The following is a 15,453-nucleotide window of genomic DNA, read 5'->3' on the forward strand; positions in this document are numbered from 1 at the left end:
AAAATGTAATATAATTACTACACAAAGGCTCATACCCTATCACAAGATTGGTTTAAAACAAATAATTGAGAAACAGTATAAATAAAGTAAGACCAAGTATTTGTAGCACTGACTTATACAATAGCCGTTTATAGACAGAGCACACATCTCAAATTTAGGGGGCATCAGAATCATTTGGAGAGTTTATTTTATTTTATTTTTTTTTTGGAAATTCAATGACAATTTTACATTTTTAATAAAGGCTCAAAAATATTATTGCAGAGCAGGTGGTACAGAAAACTGTGGTCAAATTTGACATTGGTTAATAATTGAAGTGTGGAACGTGACAGGTGAAAATTGATATTGATTTCTTTCCTCTAATATTTGGAGGAGTTCTAAAAGGTAAATAAAATGAGATAACAAGACATACCAAGTCTCACTGATTTCTTTGATCACCTCCTCCCCACATATCACTCCTTCACCTACCATGTTTTGAATAATTCAATGCCCATAGTCTTTCCAGTTCAGTGCATTATAAAACACACTCAAGCTGGTGGAGAGTTTATTAAAACACAGATTCCAATGCCCGAAGCCCAGAGAGTCGAATTTAAATTCTTGATCTTATTTGGAGTGGCACTGGCCTAGAATATTGACATTCACAGGAACATTCATACAGGTAATTCTCATTGTGGTCCATATCATGGCATTAATGTAGGTTTTAAACCAGCTATGTGTGTTCTTGATGGGAGAGAGCCTTGCTGGTGTTTTCCCCAATTTGCCAATGATCCTATATTTCTGTTAGAAAATTAAAATATCAGTGAACTCTCCTAGACTTAAAATTTCTTTCAAATATTGGCAGGAGGTTAACAACACAGATGCTTTTGTGGCCTTAGGTCAGATATATTTATTCCACATCAATGATCTTTGGAAACTTTATCCAAAATCCTGTTGAAATTGTTTATTTCAGAATTAGGGCAAACGGCTCCACCCTATGACACTTGAGTGTGAACAGCTTTGTTTTGCAGAGGCCGTGGCTAAAACAGACCAGGCAGTCCCATCATCTGTCTGGTCATTGCGCTTTTTAGTGGAATTACAGCATGTTACAGTATTTTTCTTTGCAGCTTAAACATTGAGCAAACCCAGACATCCGGAGATGCTAAAATGAAAAATCTGTTTCCTCTTGCTTTGCCATTTGCCAAGCAAACTCCGTCAGCACATTCTATACCTTTTGAGTAAATGAAATTACCCTTAATGTGTTGGCAACATCTGTCACAAAACACTCTTCAGTCTATGGCTTAAAGGCATCGGATAGGAAGGGATTTAATGAGGCACGATTATAATTTTGCCTTAACAACCATAGCTTTTTCTCTTCCTTTGTTGTTATTTTTTCTTTCTTTTTTCTCTCCCCTACACTTTTTCATGTCTTACACAATACAAAAGAGATTCTGTAGCTGAATTGCAATTGATGAACATAGTGACTGGCAAAGCCCAGTCTTTGTTGTAGATAACCAGCACTTCAAACTCCCTAAGTTGTCTGTCCCTGGTAAAGCGCCACCAAGACAGTGTGTTTCCCCAAGGGGTTCCTGTCTGCTATTTCCAACTTACTGCTTGTAAGTTTCTTCCATCCCTTGAGATTCTTAAGAAATGTATGATCTTAATCATTTGTTGGAATCCTGTGTTTCTTGAACATTTTTACTAAATTCGAATAAGAATGTATGACCTGATGTGTCCTCCCCCAAGAAGCCTTATTTCGTTGTTCATTTTATTTGCAATAGCGGCCTGGTTAGGAATGTTTCTCTTACATTGTCTTCCGTGCCTAGCTTTGCTATTTCCAATTCTAAATGATGACACATCCCTCCCCCCACCACACACACACACACACACAAACACACACACACTCTTCCCTTTGATTGTCAGGTTTCTGGTTTATACACAGAAGCAGTGTTCACTCTGTGGCATCTGTAATCAAATGAGTCCCCAAGCACTTTCCATGAAAAGATTCTCTAAAGAGACCAGACGATCCTTCCGAAATTAATTCCAAATGCAGACATTCAATCCTTCTATACTTATCATGCATGGATTTTGATTTATCTGTCTGTCACAGGCTCACCTTATCTCATTTACGTGTTGCCACCCCCAAAAAAGACTTAAGACTACCTCTCACACTGCTGGGGAGTGAGGTCACCCCTAGGGCATTGCAAAGAAAGTTTCCTGGCCAAACACAATTTGGTCTTTATCTCTGATATATGATGAACAATTCTTTATGTGACTAGGGCAATCTGATTAGAATTGTGGGGTTTCCGGGACTGTCACAAGTTAGCTGTGTGTCAGAACCTCTAGGGGTAAATATTCTAAGAAGATAGCCTAAATCTCTAGTTCAAGAAGAGTATTGAAGTCTTGCACCTGCTAAGGATTAGAATGTTGTGAAAGTGCCACATTTTGGCTAAAAAAAGAATGCTTCAGAACTTCTGTCTTAACTCTGAGATTATTCTATCGTTTATCCCTAAGTGATTTAAGAAGCGTCTCAGTTCTTCTCAAAGTATTTACTGCTAGTTTGATATGACAAATACCTGAAATAAAGGCTAGTAATTTTTTTCTTTTTTTTTAAGGAAAAAGTAAAGATGCTTTTGTTAAATTCAGGCAGCCGGAAGAAAAAGTGTTGTGTCTCTGAATTATAATTAAGTAAAAGCTTATCATGTCTCTCATTTGAGAAGCATTCTGATGAATGACAGTTTATGGAAGCATCAAGAAATTCAAGCAATGCAAATGCACAACTATGTCTATTTACAAGCTACAGATTATAAAATAACATATGTGTTTTGATTGATTCTAGCTCAAAAGTCCAAACGTCTTTGAGAACAAAGCTAGCTCTGTATATCAATCATTTACAAATATATGGTTCAGTTTCTATTTTCCTTCCGTATTGATGAGGTAGAGCCCACAAGGGAGGCTGAGTGACAGCCTGATCTTTTAACAGGTACAGTCAGGGAGCTGGATTTGGATAATAGCACGAGAAACTGATTATGCTGAGCTAAGGCATTTTAGGACATATTTGCTTGTGGGTAATTAGTTTGGGTGCCGAGATCCTTCCATCCACATGAATCTGACTTATTTTTTTTTTCTTCAAAATGTTTATTTATATGAAAAAAGTCACATAGAAAAATAATGTCTACAGAAAAAAATAGCATTCAGATTCATAATCATTTTTCTACCACTGGGTATTTAAATGAGCTTCTGCCTTTATTACTATCTTTAAAATAAAGCACTGGAATTATACAGTCTCAAAGATTCCATCCAACTCTAGCTTTTCAATTAAAAAAAAAAAATCTTTCCATTCTCTAAGTTAGTCAGTTAAGGTGGAATAGTAGGATAGTGGAAAGGACAAGGAAGGGAAGGGTAGTATGGCCTGGCTCCAGGCTTCATGGGCCATGTGACACTTTGTATATGGAAAGAATTTTTTTTATGTCTATTATTTCTTGCATTTCCAACAGTTATGATAAATCAAAAAGCATATTCTAGAAGTGGGCCTTTCCATGATGAAACACTTGATATTTTTGCATTTAAAAAAATTTCAGTGCTGTTTCATTTGACCAGCGTTTAGCAGAGTTTAGTATCCTCTAGGCTTGTGTCAAAAGCACAGATAGAAAGAAAGTAGGTCAAAAGATTAGGAGGAAAAAATATGGGAAATAGTAGCTTTGATTTTTATAACATTTGTGTTAGATTTTAATATGTCCTTTAAAGGTATCCCATCAAGAAACCCATCTGGACCAGAATTATCCCCCTGAGGGAAGGTTGTATTAAGGTGATCAAGAATTATCTGTATAAATCCTGGGTAAATGACAAAAACGAAAGTTTTACTCAATATCAAGAACAATTAGAGAATTTCCATAGTATTTATATTTTTCAGTCAGAGAAGTTTGTATGTAGAACAGTGAGAGAGGATATATCTGATGTCTTAGAATACATTCTACATTGAACATTGGAAGTATAAATGACAATGACAGATAAATCACATCAGAGAGAAAGTCGCTAATGTTACATATTTAGACAGGCACAAAATGAAATGAATGGATGTAAACATCACACATAGCTCAAGTTAGCCTTTTTAGTGAGAAGTAAGCACGTATGATGTTAACACAGCCACTGTGTTTATTTTTTTAAAGTTTCCTTCATTGTGGAACATGTTTTCAGTTGGACGTTGTGTGTGCTTATAGGGTGCTGTGATTACGCCAACAATGGACCATCCTATGTCAATGCAGCCAGCAAACATGATGGGCCCCTTGACACAACAGATGAATCACCTTTCGTTGGGCACAACAGGAACGGTGAGTTGAAGAGTTTGTTTCCGTTTGTTTTCTTGGACTTCATCAATATAAGGTGCAATACTCGCTGTTCTTACTGACACCATCAGCAGAACTGGTTCTGCACCACTGACTAACATGCCTTTTAGGTCCCACTGTGAATAAACTGCCCTCTGCATGCACGGTTCCAGGGCACATTTACTCGCATTGACAAGGCTGAAGGTTCTACCGCGTTACATTTAAATTTGTGTTACTTCTGGTTCCTATGATGCAATGCACCAGGTGTGTCTATTTTAGACCTTGTAACTTAATACACTTGAGCCTAGTTTTTCTTTCCCAGATATTTACCACTTCAGCTCACAGCATCCCCAGGTTATTCACAAGAGAGGGGCCAACCTTGATTATGACTAATGTGCAGGGCTTTTTATTTACTTTCAATGTTTAAAGCAATGAAAAGTAGTTGAGAACCTCACATAATCAACTTATTCTAATCTTTCTTTTGAATATGTCAACATAGATGATGTTCAAAAAAGGAAAGGAATCTAATGTACCCGATTTTTTTAATAGGTAGGGATGTTTTTGATTAGCCATTATTTTTCCTTAGGGCACAAAAGTATATTCAAAAATGCCCATTGCAGCCTTGCTTTTATATCAACAAGGCAGTTGAAATCATTGGCAAACCTTTGTTTTTTAAAAAATCTTTTCAAAGACAGTTCCCCAAAGGGTCAGGAGGGCAAATGTCAAATACAACATGGAATACTGCAACTTTATTATAGAGAAAAATGAAAAATGTCAAAACCAATATCCTATGCAACAGTTTTTACTTTTCATAAATGTTAATGAAGATAATTTTGTCATTTTTAAAGATGGAGAGAGGAAAACATGTATCTTCTTCTGAATGAGACAGCTTTAATACTATAGAAAGCCTGATGGAGCCCTATTGCTTCTGTCTGTCCTTAGGAAGATAACATCTCCTGATCTCAATGCCCCTCTCCATCCAGTTGAAGTAATGAACATGGAGATCTGTGGGACCCCTTCAACCATATGCCTCTATGACTTTATGCCTATATGTCTCATAGTCACCACTACTGTGATTCTTCTCAGTTATGCTGGCAACATCTCCAAACATCTAAGTACACTAGGTACATTAGCTGTATATTGGAGATTTTACCTTAAAGCAATGGCTTGCTTGCTACATAGATGTGTTGACTCACAGGCTTTTGAGGATTTAAGACGTTTCTGACATGTCCACTGAGGTCTCAGTAATCTGCTCTAAATAGGAGGAAAGTCTGTATGCCTAGTGGAAAGAGTCCCATTGTTTCAATAAAGAAATTTAGTTTTATGAACATAAACAAAGTACCCATCTAGAAGGCCTCAGTTGCTGAACCTATAAAAAGCATTTGATGATACCTGTGTGTCTGAAAGCTTAGACTAGATCAAATGATTCTTTAGGTCTCTGAACTAGACTTTTAAAAGTCATGTCTAAGACTCTGTTTAATTTTACAGTGTGGTACAGCTAATTTTCATTAGAATTTGAAGATACTATTTCTATAGCTTTTAGTAATGTGTGAAGATTATCTGTAGTCACTTTTCTCATTTATTAATAAAGCAGATCCCAGGACAATATTGGAAGGCTTGAAGTTTCTCATGTCCCACTACTGATTTCCCTTTATATCTGCTTTCCCCTACTTAAATGATCACAAATTATGAATAAATGAAGTAATGCACTTTTACTGTATTGAATGACAAATTGTAATCCGATAAAGGAGGGAGTTGTAAGGCAAAGCATAAAAAGAAACACTTTATAAATTCTACTCATTTGAATCAAAAGCAAAGCCAGCTGACTCACTGAAATTCAAATTTGGAGGAAACTAGGAGAAATATGACCTAAGTTAATTGAGAATATGACTGAATCCTTTAAGAAATCGAAAAATAAGCTCAATTATATAGAACAGTGTCAGAAGTACAATACTTATTGATTCAATAATGTCTATTATGACTAGTGTTTGAGTATTTTCAAAAAGGATACGTTTATACAAGACCACAATTTTTGCCCAGCTGGTAATAGCCAAATTATTCAATAATGATATATCCCCTTTTCTTTCTCAGAAAGCAAAAGTTTTAAGCATGTGGCTTATATTTAACATCAAATTGCTTTTAGCTTTTTTAAAAATTATTTTCCTCCTTCACATTTGTACTAATGCTTAAAAACATTATAAGCTTTATGTAAATTGATGTTTTGCAAAGGTTTAAAGTTTCATAAGGTTCTGAAAAGGCAGAGAGAAAACAGTATTAATTTTTAGACTTATTCAACAAAATATCACTGACAATGTTGAGTGTCCAGCAGGAAGTTATACTTTTTTCTTAAACTGTCACTCTTACACTTTGATATAATATCATAGATTCATTTTATCTGAATTTTTGATTGGCATTTGGAGTGGCTCTTATTGATTCTTTTGATTCTTTTAATCAGATTTCACCACCTTATTACATCTTTTCAACACACTTTATCCATTGCTGGGAAGGTGGCCTGGTATCATGGAAAGAACAGTGGGTGTTGAATTTGAGTTTAAAGCCTGGTTCTGCCCCCTTATTAGCTGTGCATGTTTAGGCAGGTTACTTGACCTCTCTGAACTTTTATTTCCTCTTTTGCAAAGTGGGAAAAGTAATGTTTATATCCCAGGGGTGTTGTGAGCGTTAATGGCATGAGATACGGAAAACTTCCAGTTTTTCAAGATAAACTACTTGGATTTTAATGGGAAATCTCCCTATGTTTGAATATTGGACCCAATTTTCCTAAGAGCTGTCAGTTTGTGACTCCTCCCCAAGGTTTTCCTGGTCCTCCTCTGATCTCTCTGGCCATTGCTTCTTTTCTTTCTTAGGCTGCTAAATAAGTTTGTAAACTTACTTCTCATTCATATATGATTTCCTTAACAAGCTCCTCCACTTCGATGGTTTTGAACTCTGCCTTCTATGACGAAGACTCTTATATCTGAGTCCTCAGGGCTAACCTTGTCTTAAAATTTTAGACCATTTTAGAATTTTAGTCATTTGTCCAACCACTTGCTAAATATTTCCACGTGACTCTCCCTCTGACATCTCGAAGTCAACATGACCCAAACTAATCTCATGAGCTTCCCAAGCTTTCTCCCCACTGACCCTTCCTCTTATAGGGTCCTGCTCCTGTCCCCTCTCAAGCTGAACCCACGACCACTCACCGGGGGAGTCCAACACTACACTTAGGACCCAGTGTAGACCCTTTCCTTCTCAAGTCCCACCACATACAGTTACTATTCAAGTCCCATAGACATCTGTCAAATACATCCCTTCCTTCATATTCTAGAGTCTCTGCCCTGGGCCTTGTTTGATTAACTGTAATAGTCCCCTAACTGTTCTTCCTGTTTCCCACCTCAATTTACTCCAGTCTGTTCCCAGCCATATTGCCACAGCCAGTCAATCTAAAACTCTCTGACCACGTCTCTCTCCTACTATAATTTTCCAGAGGCTTTCAGACATCTGAGCTCACTGAAATTCTGCACAACAAGGTGTGAACAGTGACAAGTCAAGATTAAGACAGGAAACTCAAGCCCAGAAATAGTTTCCAGGGGCAGAGCAGAGAGATCCAGGGAGTAACCAAAGTAAGCAGGATTCAGGGCCAATGGGACCTGGAGCTAGATTAGAATTTTCCATCTTCAGAAGGGGTGCCTGAGGCCACACGCTATGTCCTGCTTTCTTTTCTAAGATCCCTGAGTAAAGGAAGTGTACTGAGCCAAAGCCTCTTTTTCATCTTCATAAAATTAGATGTATTTGGTCCCCCATGACCCCACATTTTGAAAGGGATGCCTTGTAGGTTAATTAACCATTCTTTGCCACCTCAAATGTTTATCGTTCAATTCTTTGCCTATTTTTAAGCTGGACAGAATCTGCAGCGCTTAAAGGAAATGAATTTTATGCAAGCAGTATAACGGTTTTATTCCAGGGCTCTGCTGACCTTGAAGAAGTATCTAGCTTTTGTTTATTTTTTGTCACAGGATTCCCTCAAGGACCAAAGCCCTATTATCCTAATTTCTTATCAGTCTATTGTAAGCTTTAGCAGAAACCATTGGGGATTTTACTGTGTTATGAGAACCTCCAAATTGCATGACAATCTGGTTTTACAAGTTTCTTATCTCCTTTTCATTTGTTCAGTTGGTGGTCACCAGTGGCTTACAATGTCACCAGAATCTGTGGAAAGAAATAAAAAGTTTTTGTTCTGCAGCCTCCTTATCTGCAGTTCTGTTTGTGTCTCCAGACCACTGGTGATTTGTGACATCATTGGATTCTGGTGGTGTAACCTAGCCGCTCACAGAGATAATCTTGTAATTGTTCTTGACTTGTTCAACATAGTTCTCTCACAGTTTTCAGTGGCACCATCCCTCCTGTATTGCTTTGAAATTCTGATGGTATCAGGTGAAAATCCTGAATTATTCATTTTGCTTAGAGATTGTCTATTGTCAACTATTATCCAGGAATATAAGTATTAAGACAGAGTGATAAAAACCAATACACGATGTTAAATGGACTCATGATTAGGAAACAGTATCATAAATTCATAAGTGGTCATGAGTACATCTCCTGAAATGTTTTTTCAGGAAAAAGTATCAATCAATTAAAAATGGTTAAATACAAAAAGAAAATGTAGATGGAAGAGTTTTTTAAAATATATTTAGTCTTGTTGTAAGATAAGTGAATTTTTGAAGTTAGTACAATATAAGCAATAAACAAGTAGGCATTAAGTGAAAGTCTAGTTTTATGAAAGTTTATTTGCAAATAGTAAGCTTTTGCTGTTTAAAAACTAGATTCTGAATTCCAATAAATTAGCAAAAAATACAAAAGTACCAATGTATAAAATGCCAAAGAAATGAACAGATAGTTGATAAAGGAGGAAATAGAAAGCCAAAAAACATATGAAAAATGATCAACTTAACAGTAAATCTAATACAGACACACACATATAACCCATTAAATAAAGTTATTAAAATAATACACATTGCTGACGAAGGTGTGGGGAGATATACATTCTCAGGCATGGATAGTGTGATGGTAGGAATCCAAATTTGTGAAAGTGTCAGCTGGATAGCAGGGTGGGCCTGAAAGACATTTCAAAAATAGCTCTAGTCCCCGACCAAATAGTTGTAGTTTTGAAGACCTATTCTCTGGAAATATTCTAGAATAACAGAAAATATATCTTAAAAATATTCAGCCCAGTGTTCTTTATAATGTCTAATAAGGAAGATTAAATAAATCATAATCCATCCATAAACTAGAATGTAATGCAGCATGAAGTTATAAGTGTATAAAATAATTAGGAAGGGATTAACTATCATGTTAAATCAAAAGAGCAGGATGTAAATTTGCGTGTGTGAAGTTCGTATCAACTATGAAAAAATATTTATGAAATAAGGCTATAACAAGTACAAACAAGTGTGATGGTTTCTAGATGATGGGATTAGGGATAATTTCTATATTAATCATGATACTTTTCTACATTCTCTAAGAATTCAACAATGAGCATGATTTTTTATAAATTCTAAAATGTTATAAATATATTCTTGGAAAATGACTAGTGTCACAGTCTTGTTTGTTTGTAGTAATAATGTGTGCTTAGTTTTTTAAAAGATAATCAGAGTTACTACCAGTATTAATAAAATATTTGGAGACCCCTTGAAAATGATTTTATATATTCTAGATTTGGGGATTATAATCAAGTCACTAGTTCACATACCTGTTCTGAGAAACAGAATAACTCATGCCTAAGGTTTACTTGCATTTGAATCTTTGATCAATGCTCGCTTGGCTGGCCTTGCATTGTTCAAGTTCTAACCTGTCTTTTCACACACCATTCACTCATGGGAGAGTGATCAACATTGTCCTTTTGTGGCAAGGAGATGAAACGGATAAATTTGTGATAGTCCAAATTAAGTTACCAAGTAGGTGGACAAGTGAAGTTTGAGGTTTTAGTTTTTAAAATGGAATAATGATCATATGAATGGAATGAGGGTCATGCAAAAGCATCCTTTTAACCATGTTTGGGCAGTTTATTTGAATATAAGCAATACCTGGTCCCTTTTACACAGTTTACCCTCCAAGGGGAGCTGGAGAAGTTAGAACTTTCCATTTTTAGAAGTGGGGCCATGTCCCACTTTCCTTTGTAAGATCCCTGGCTAAAGAAATGATATTAAGCCAAAGCCTCTTTTTCATCTTTAAAAAAGCAGGTATATTTGGTCCCACATCACCCCAACTTTTGAAATGGTTGTCATGTTGTTTAATTAACCTCGATCTACAATTTGCCACCTCCAGTTTTGTGACACTTTGGAAAAAGACAGCAGCCATCTGTTGAATATATTCTGTTCTACTGATCTGTGTCCTCACGATACCAGCACACGAAGCTCCTTGGCCTCGACCACTGGGGACAGAGCCCAAGATGAGTGGTCAATAACAAAATTCTAGCTTCAAAACATGTCAGCCTCCATAGAATTTGGGAATGTGCAAATTTTTCATTTATCTCTCTTGAAATTGTAGTTATTTCTTTTGTTCTCCAGGACTGGGGTTTCATATTGCACTTTGGTCCCCTTCCTGACGGGCCACTTTGTAGAACTTTTGTGTCAGCCAAAGAGGGTACATATCGCAAGTTGATGACCCAAGGGAGGGACCAAAGTTATGAAAGATGAGGAAGATGACAATACTCTGGGACAGATGATGCTGTCCTCACAGGTCACACGACGCCTAACGACACGTCCAGAGTGGTGGTTGTGGGGACCGTTGTGTCAACTGTCAACTGTCAAGGGGTCAGAGTGCCTCCTTGAGTGCTTGAAGGCAGGAGCCTTAGGTACCATGTGACATACAGTGGGCACTTCCACGTTTTAGAGCTAAAATTCTATTTTATTTTCTTTTGTACTTCATTGCATTCTTTCTCATGCTCTTTTCATTCAAAGATTCAGTCCCAAGACAGGATTATGATACTCCACCAGCTGTTGTGTCAGGTAGGAAAATTCTAATTCCTTTAAGACTTGATTGGATGGGAGAGAGGGAGCTTGCCTGGTTTTTCTCCAAAACTCTTTAAAGCAGTGATTCTCAAACAGTGATTCTAAGCAGGCATTTCAATTTCAGTTCTGGGGTGGGGGGTTAGCATATGTGGTTCAAAAAAGGATATTTAATATTCCAATCCAATTTTGTGTATGGAAAATAAATGTGTTGCTTTTGAAATAAAAAGTAAAAGCTCAAAGACTTTTGGTCTATGAAGGATACACAGAAAATTGAGTCTATGTTCTGTGTATCAGTAATTCTTAGTGTTGGAGCGTTCATTAGACTTTCTGGGAAATTGGAGAAGGATACTTGTGTTTATCAAAAGAGGGCACAGATGAATAAAAGTAGTTTGAGAAGCACTGCTTTAGAGACCGGAATTCCTCTGAAATCAGAAAATCATCCCATTTTGCTTGCTCAGCACCCACTATAGTGTCTGACACATAGTAGGTACTCGATATAATTGTTGAATGAATCAAAACTTCAAATTTGTTCCAAAAATGGTGTTTTGGATATTGAAAGAAAATCTGCCAATGTTCCATTTGTACAACAAAGTGGCAGAGGTTGATTTGAGAATTCGTTAGTGTCTCGAGCATTTTAATTAGCAATATTGAAGTAGTTTCATAAAATCCAGTGGTGCAGTTTGTGACAGAGTATACATATGTGAAGACATGAGTTTTAATTTTGAACAGCACAGATCTTCTTGTGCTTTCATCTTGATTTTGCATTTTGGTTTCTTGCAAAGAGGAAAATGGGCACAAGTTTTCATTTTTGTTGATTTTAACTAAATAAAATACTGGCAGCATGAAGGGCTTTGAACTCTTTAATCCTTTGATGTGTCAGATGATGAGGACATAAAATCTAAACCAAGAAAGGGCACTGGAGAGAGAGAGCGAGAGACAAAGGCCAGAAACAGAATGGGAGAGCCCAGAGAGCAGCAGAGTCTGGCAACTGAATGGTGGTTTTCAAGCAGAGAACATCATGTTCTTGGCCACCTGGTTTGCTTGACCCAGCATATTCAGGGTGATCCTTTTCTCATGTCTTGTGGACTTGTTTAATTATGCTCATGGCTGAATATTCCTCTTAGAAGTTCAGTTGAGAAGCAATGAGTTAGCTTTCAGCTGTGAAGTTACTTTGGTCCTCCTGGAAATCTCTATAAGTTGTCATTAATGAAAATACCACTTACCTTTCCCTAAAGTGTATTACCTGTCATATCTTCATGTGCCTGTTTTATTTAGGATATGGGACCCCGGGAAGATGCTTTCTCTAACGTATGTAGCCTTTACTTTGTTTACCGTGTGGCATCTTTGTTTAATAAGGGGCATCTACTCTTAATAATTTGCCAGTATTGATAACAATGAAAGACACAAAATGGAACTTTCCTTCAACTAGGTTTTCTGATTTCACTTTCAAAAACACAATGGAAAAATCAATGAAAACATCAAAAGCACTTACTAGATGTGTGTCATGGGTCAGGCTCTACATAAATCAATTGTGGCAGAACATCTGGAGGCAAATCTGGACTCAGAGTTCCCACCTAATTCCATAGTCAGGCGCCACTGAGAGTCCTTGAGCAGAGAAATGACTTGATCAAAGCAGTGCTTTGAGAAACTTAATCTGGCAGTTTGGTGTGTGCTTGAGGAATAAGACACAGTAATTACGTAGAACATTTAGAAAGCTCAGATATGATATCACTAAACTAAAATAAGTGCTAAGACCCCAGTGAAATACAAACGGACTAAAATAGAAGTGACAGGAAAAATAACACTTTGGGAGATTTTACAGTTGTTTTCCCCTTACAAGATTGGGTTGGTGGTTTGACATCTTATAAATTTGCACAGACTTCTTTGGCCTCTTTAGTCCATCTCTAAATGAAAATGGACTTGCCTTCCTAAAATGTTTGTGACTTATCTGGTGGGCACAACTTGAATGACACTTGAAAAGGTAACATATCCTTTGCCAAACCCTTGATCAGATCAGGAAAGTGAAACAGGCATAAGGTATTGTGATATCCTCTTCTCATGTCTCCCAATATGCCAGTGTTGGACAACTCCAATAGTAATCGATTCTTGGCCATTGTAGGAGCCAACTAAACTGCCATGATGTATCAGAGTTTGAGATATCTCCGTGGTAATCTACAGAAACAAAACCCAACCTAATTCTGTTCGATCAATATATCAAACATTTTTTGACCACCCTCTGAGTGCTGGGCACAACACTGAAGTACTAGGGATACAAAGATGAATAGAAAATGGACCACTGGTTAAAAAGAATATATGATGGTCTAAATTAATGTTGTTGTTGTTGATGATGATGATGTTGAAATGTATAAAGTATGGAGGAACTAAAATTTAGAATCTACAATGAAGATTGGGAACCCTCAGGAATAAACTAAATTCTGAGCTTGATGTGGAAGGATGAATATGAGTTTACCAGTTGGACAAGAGTGGGAAATGTACATGAGGTGAATGGGACAGGAAATGAAATTCTATGGGGTGATTAGATGACAGCAAGTTATTTGGTATTCTTGGAGCAAAACATCACGATGGCAGACACTGAAGGTGATCTCAGGGTAATCAGGGTAAATCTGATTTTAGGCAAGAACTCTTTCCTCTTTGAGCCACATGCCACCTTGTTCTTTCAGTTATTCAAATAGTATTTATTGGGAGCACACTTTGTGACAATCACTGTGACGGGTGCTAGGGATACAACTTCCTTCTAAGAACTTAGGGTCCAATTAGGAAGTTAGGCACAAGCAAGAGATTACAAGTTTGTAAAGTCTTCAATAAGATGCTTGAGTTCAGAATCTACTGTGTCACTTACTAGTTGTGGAACCTTGGGAAAATTATGTAACTTCTCTGTAGCTTGGATTATTTATCTGAGGAAATATTAATTACCTCGTAAGGTGTTGTGAGCATTAGATGAGTTAAGATATGTAGCCTGCTTAGCACAGGTTCTGGCATCAAATAAGTGCTCAAATGTTATTAGCAACAGCTATGCTAATCATCCTTGTTACAAGGCGCTATAGGGACACAAAGAGAAAACTGACCCACGGTAGGAGTCAGAGAAAGTGGAAGAAACCTCTGAATGGAGACATAAGGACACATGGGAATTAGCCAAGTGAAAAATAAGATGGAGGGGGGAGTTTCAGACTAACAGGGCAGCATGTACAAAGCTCATGGGTAGCAGGATATGGCAAATTCGGGGAACTACAGATGGTTCAGTAGGACAGGGATGCATAAAGAGAGATGAGAGTAGAGAAAATGATCCTGGACGAATAAGGTGGAGCAATGTCACCAGCTATGGTAGCTGGGACTCCATCCTGCTGGCAATAGATGTAAACTAAAAAGTTTAAGTTGGAGAGTGACATGGTCACTCTGGATATAGGTGGAGAATGCACTGGAGAGAGACAGAACTGGAAAACAGGGACCAGGACTCAGGAGTCCAAGCACAAAATCAAGTTGACATGTGCCCAAGGTGTGCAAATAAGAATGGAGAGTTAACAAATTTGACAAATTTGAAAGAGGTAGAATACACAGGACTTAGTAACTCACTGGATGTCAGAGTAGAAGGAGAGGAAAGAGTTAAAGGTAGCTCTTAAGTTCCTAGCACTCAATGGCCTGAGGTATCATTTGCTGAGCTCTGAACCAGAGGAAAGAGAATCAAATTTGGCAGGAAAGAGTTTGAGTGCAGTGTTGTACACGTTGAGTTTGAGATGTCTGTGAGGCATCCAAATAGAGATAATCAATAAATATTTGGATGTCTGTTTCTGGAGCTCATAAGACAGCTCTTAGGTAGAAATGGATTTTGGAGTCATCGTCATGGAATTAACTCATGTCACCCAGAAAATGTGCTTCAAGTGAAGAGAAGTAGGCCGATCCTTGAAAATAAAGAATGGGCAGAAAAAGGAACCTAAAGTAAAGATTGGAAAAGACAACTATAGACATAAAAGGAAAATCAAGAGTGTGAGGTTTCCAAAGACACCAAAGCAAGAGAGGGTTTCAAGAGAGGCCAGTCTGTTAAGATGAGTTTTGAAAAGAAGCCATTGGATTTCGTGACACAGAGATCACTAGCCACTCTGATAGGGTCGTTTTAGGGGGAAGAGCAAGAC

The 15,453-nt window shown here is 37.3% G+C and overlaps 1 protein-coding gene across 12 annotated transcripts in view; it reads left to right on the top strand.

Annotated features, from left to right (window-relative positions):
* Nucleotides 1-15,453, top strand: part of RBMS3 (RNA binding motif single stranded interacting protein 3) — a 715,251-nt gene that overhangs the window by 643,917 nt on the left and 55,881 nt on the right. For 10 of the 12 annotated variants that reach the window (XM_027088163.1, XM_027088170.1, XM_027088164.1 and 7 more), the window contains 2 exons: nt 4,194-4,304; nt 11,255-11,302. In XM_027088163.1, the coding sequence (XP_026943964.1) occupies nt 4,194-4,304; nt 11,255-11,302 (159 nt within the window). The remainder of the gene's footprint in view (nt 1-4,193; nt 4,305-11,254; nt 11,303-15,453) is intronic. The other 2 variants (XM_027088168.1, XM_027088171.1) reach the window with 1 other exon arrangement.

This window comes from Aethalodelphis obliquidens, unplaced genomic scaffold (genome assembly GCF_003676395.1).
Source record: "Aethalodelphis obliquidens isolate GAN/ISIS:26980383/991018 unplaced genomic scaffold, ASM367639v1 scaffold62, whole genome shotgun sequence".
Taxonomy (NCBI): Eukaryota; Metazoa; Chordata; class Mammalia; order Artiodactyla; family Delphinidae; genus Aethalodelphis; species Aethalodelphis obliquidens.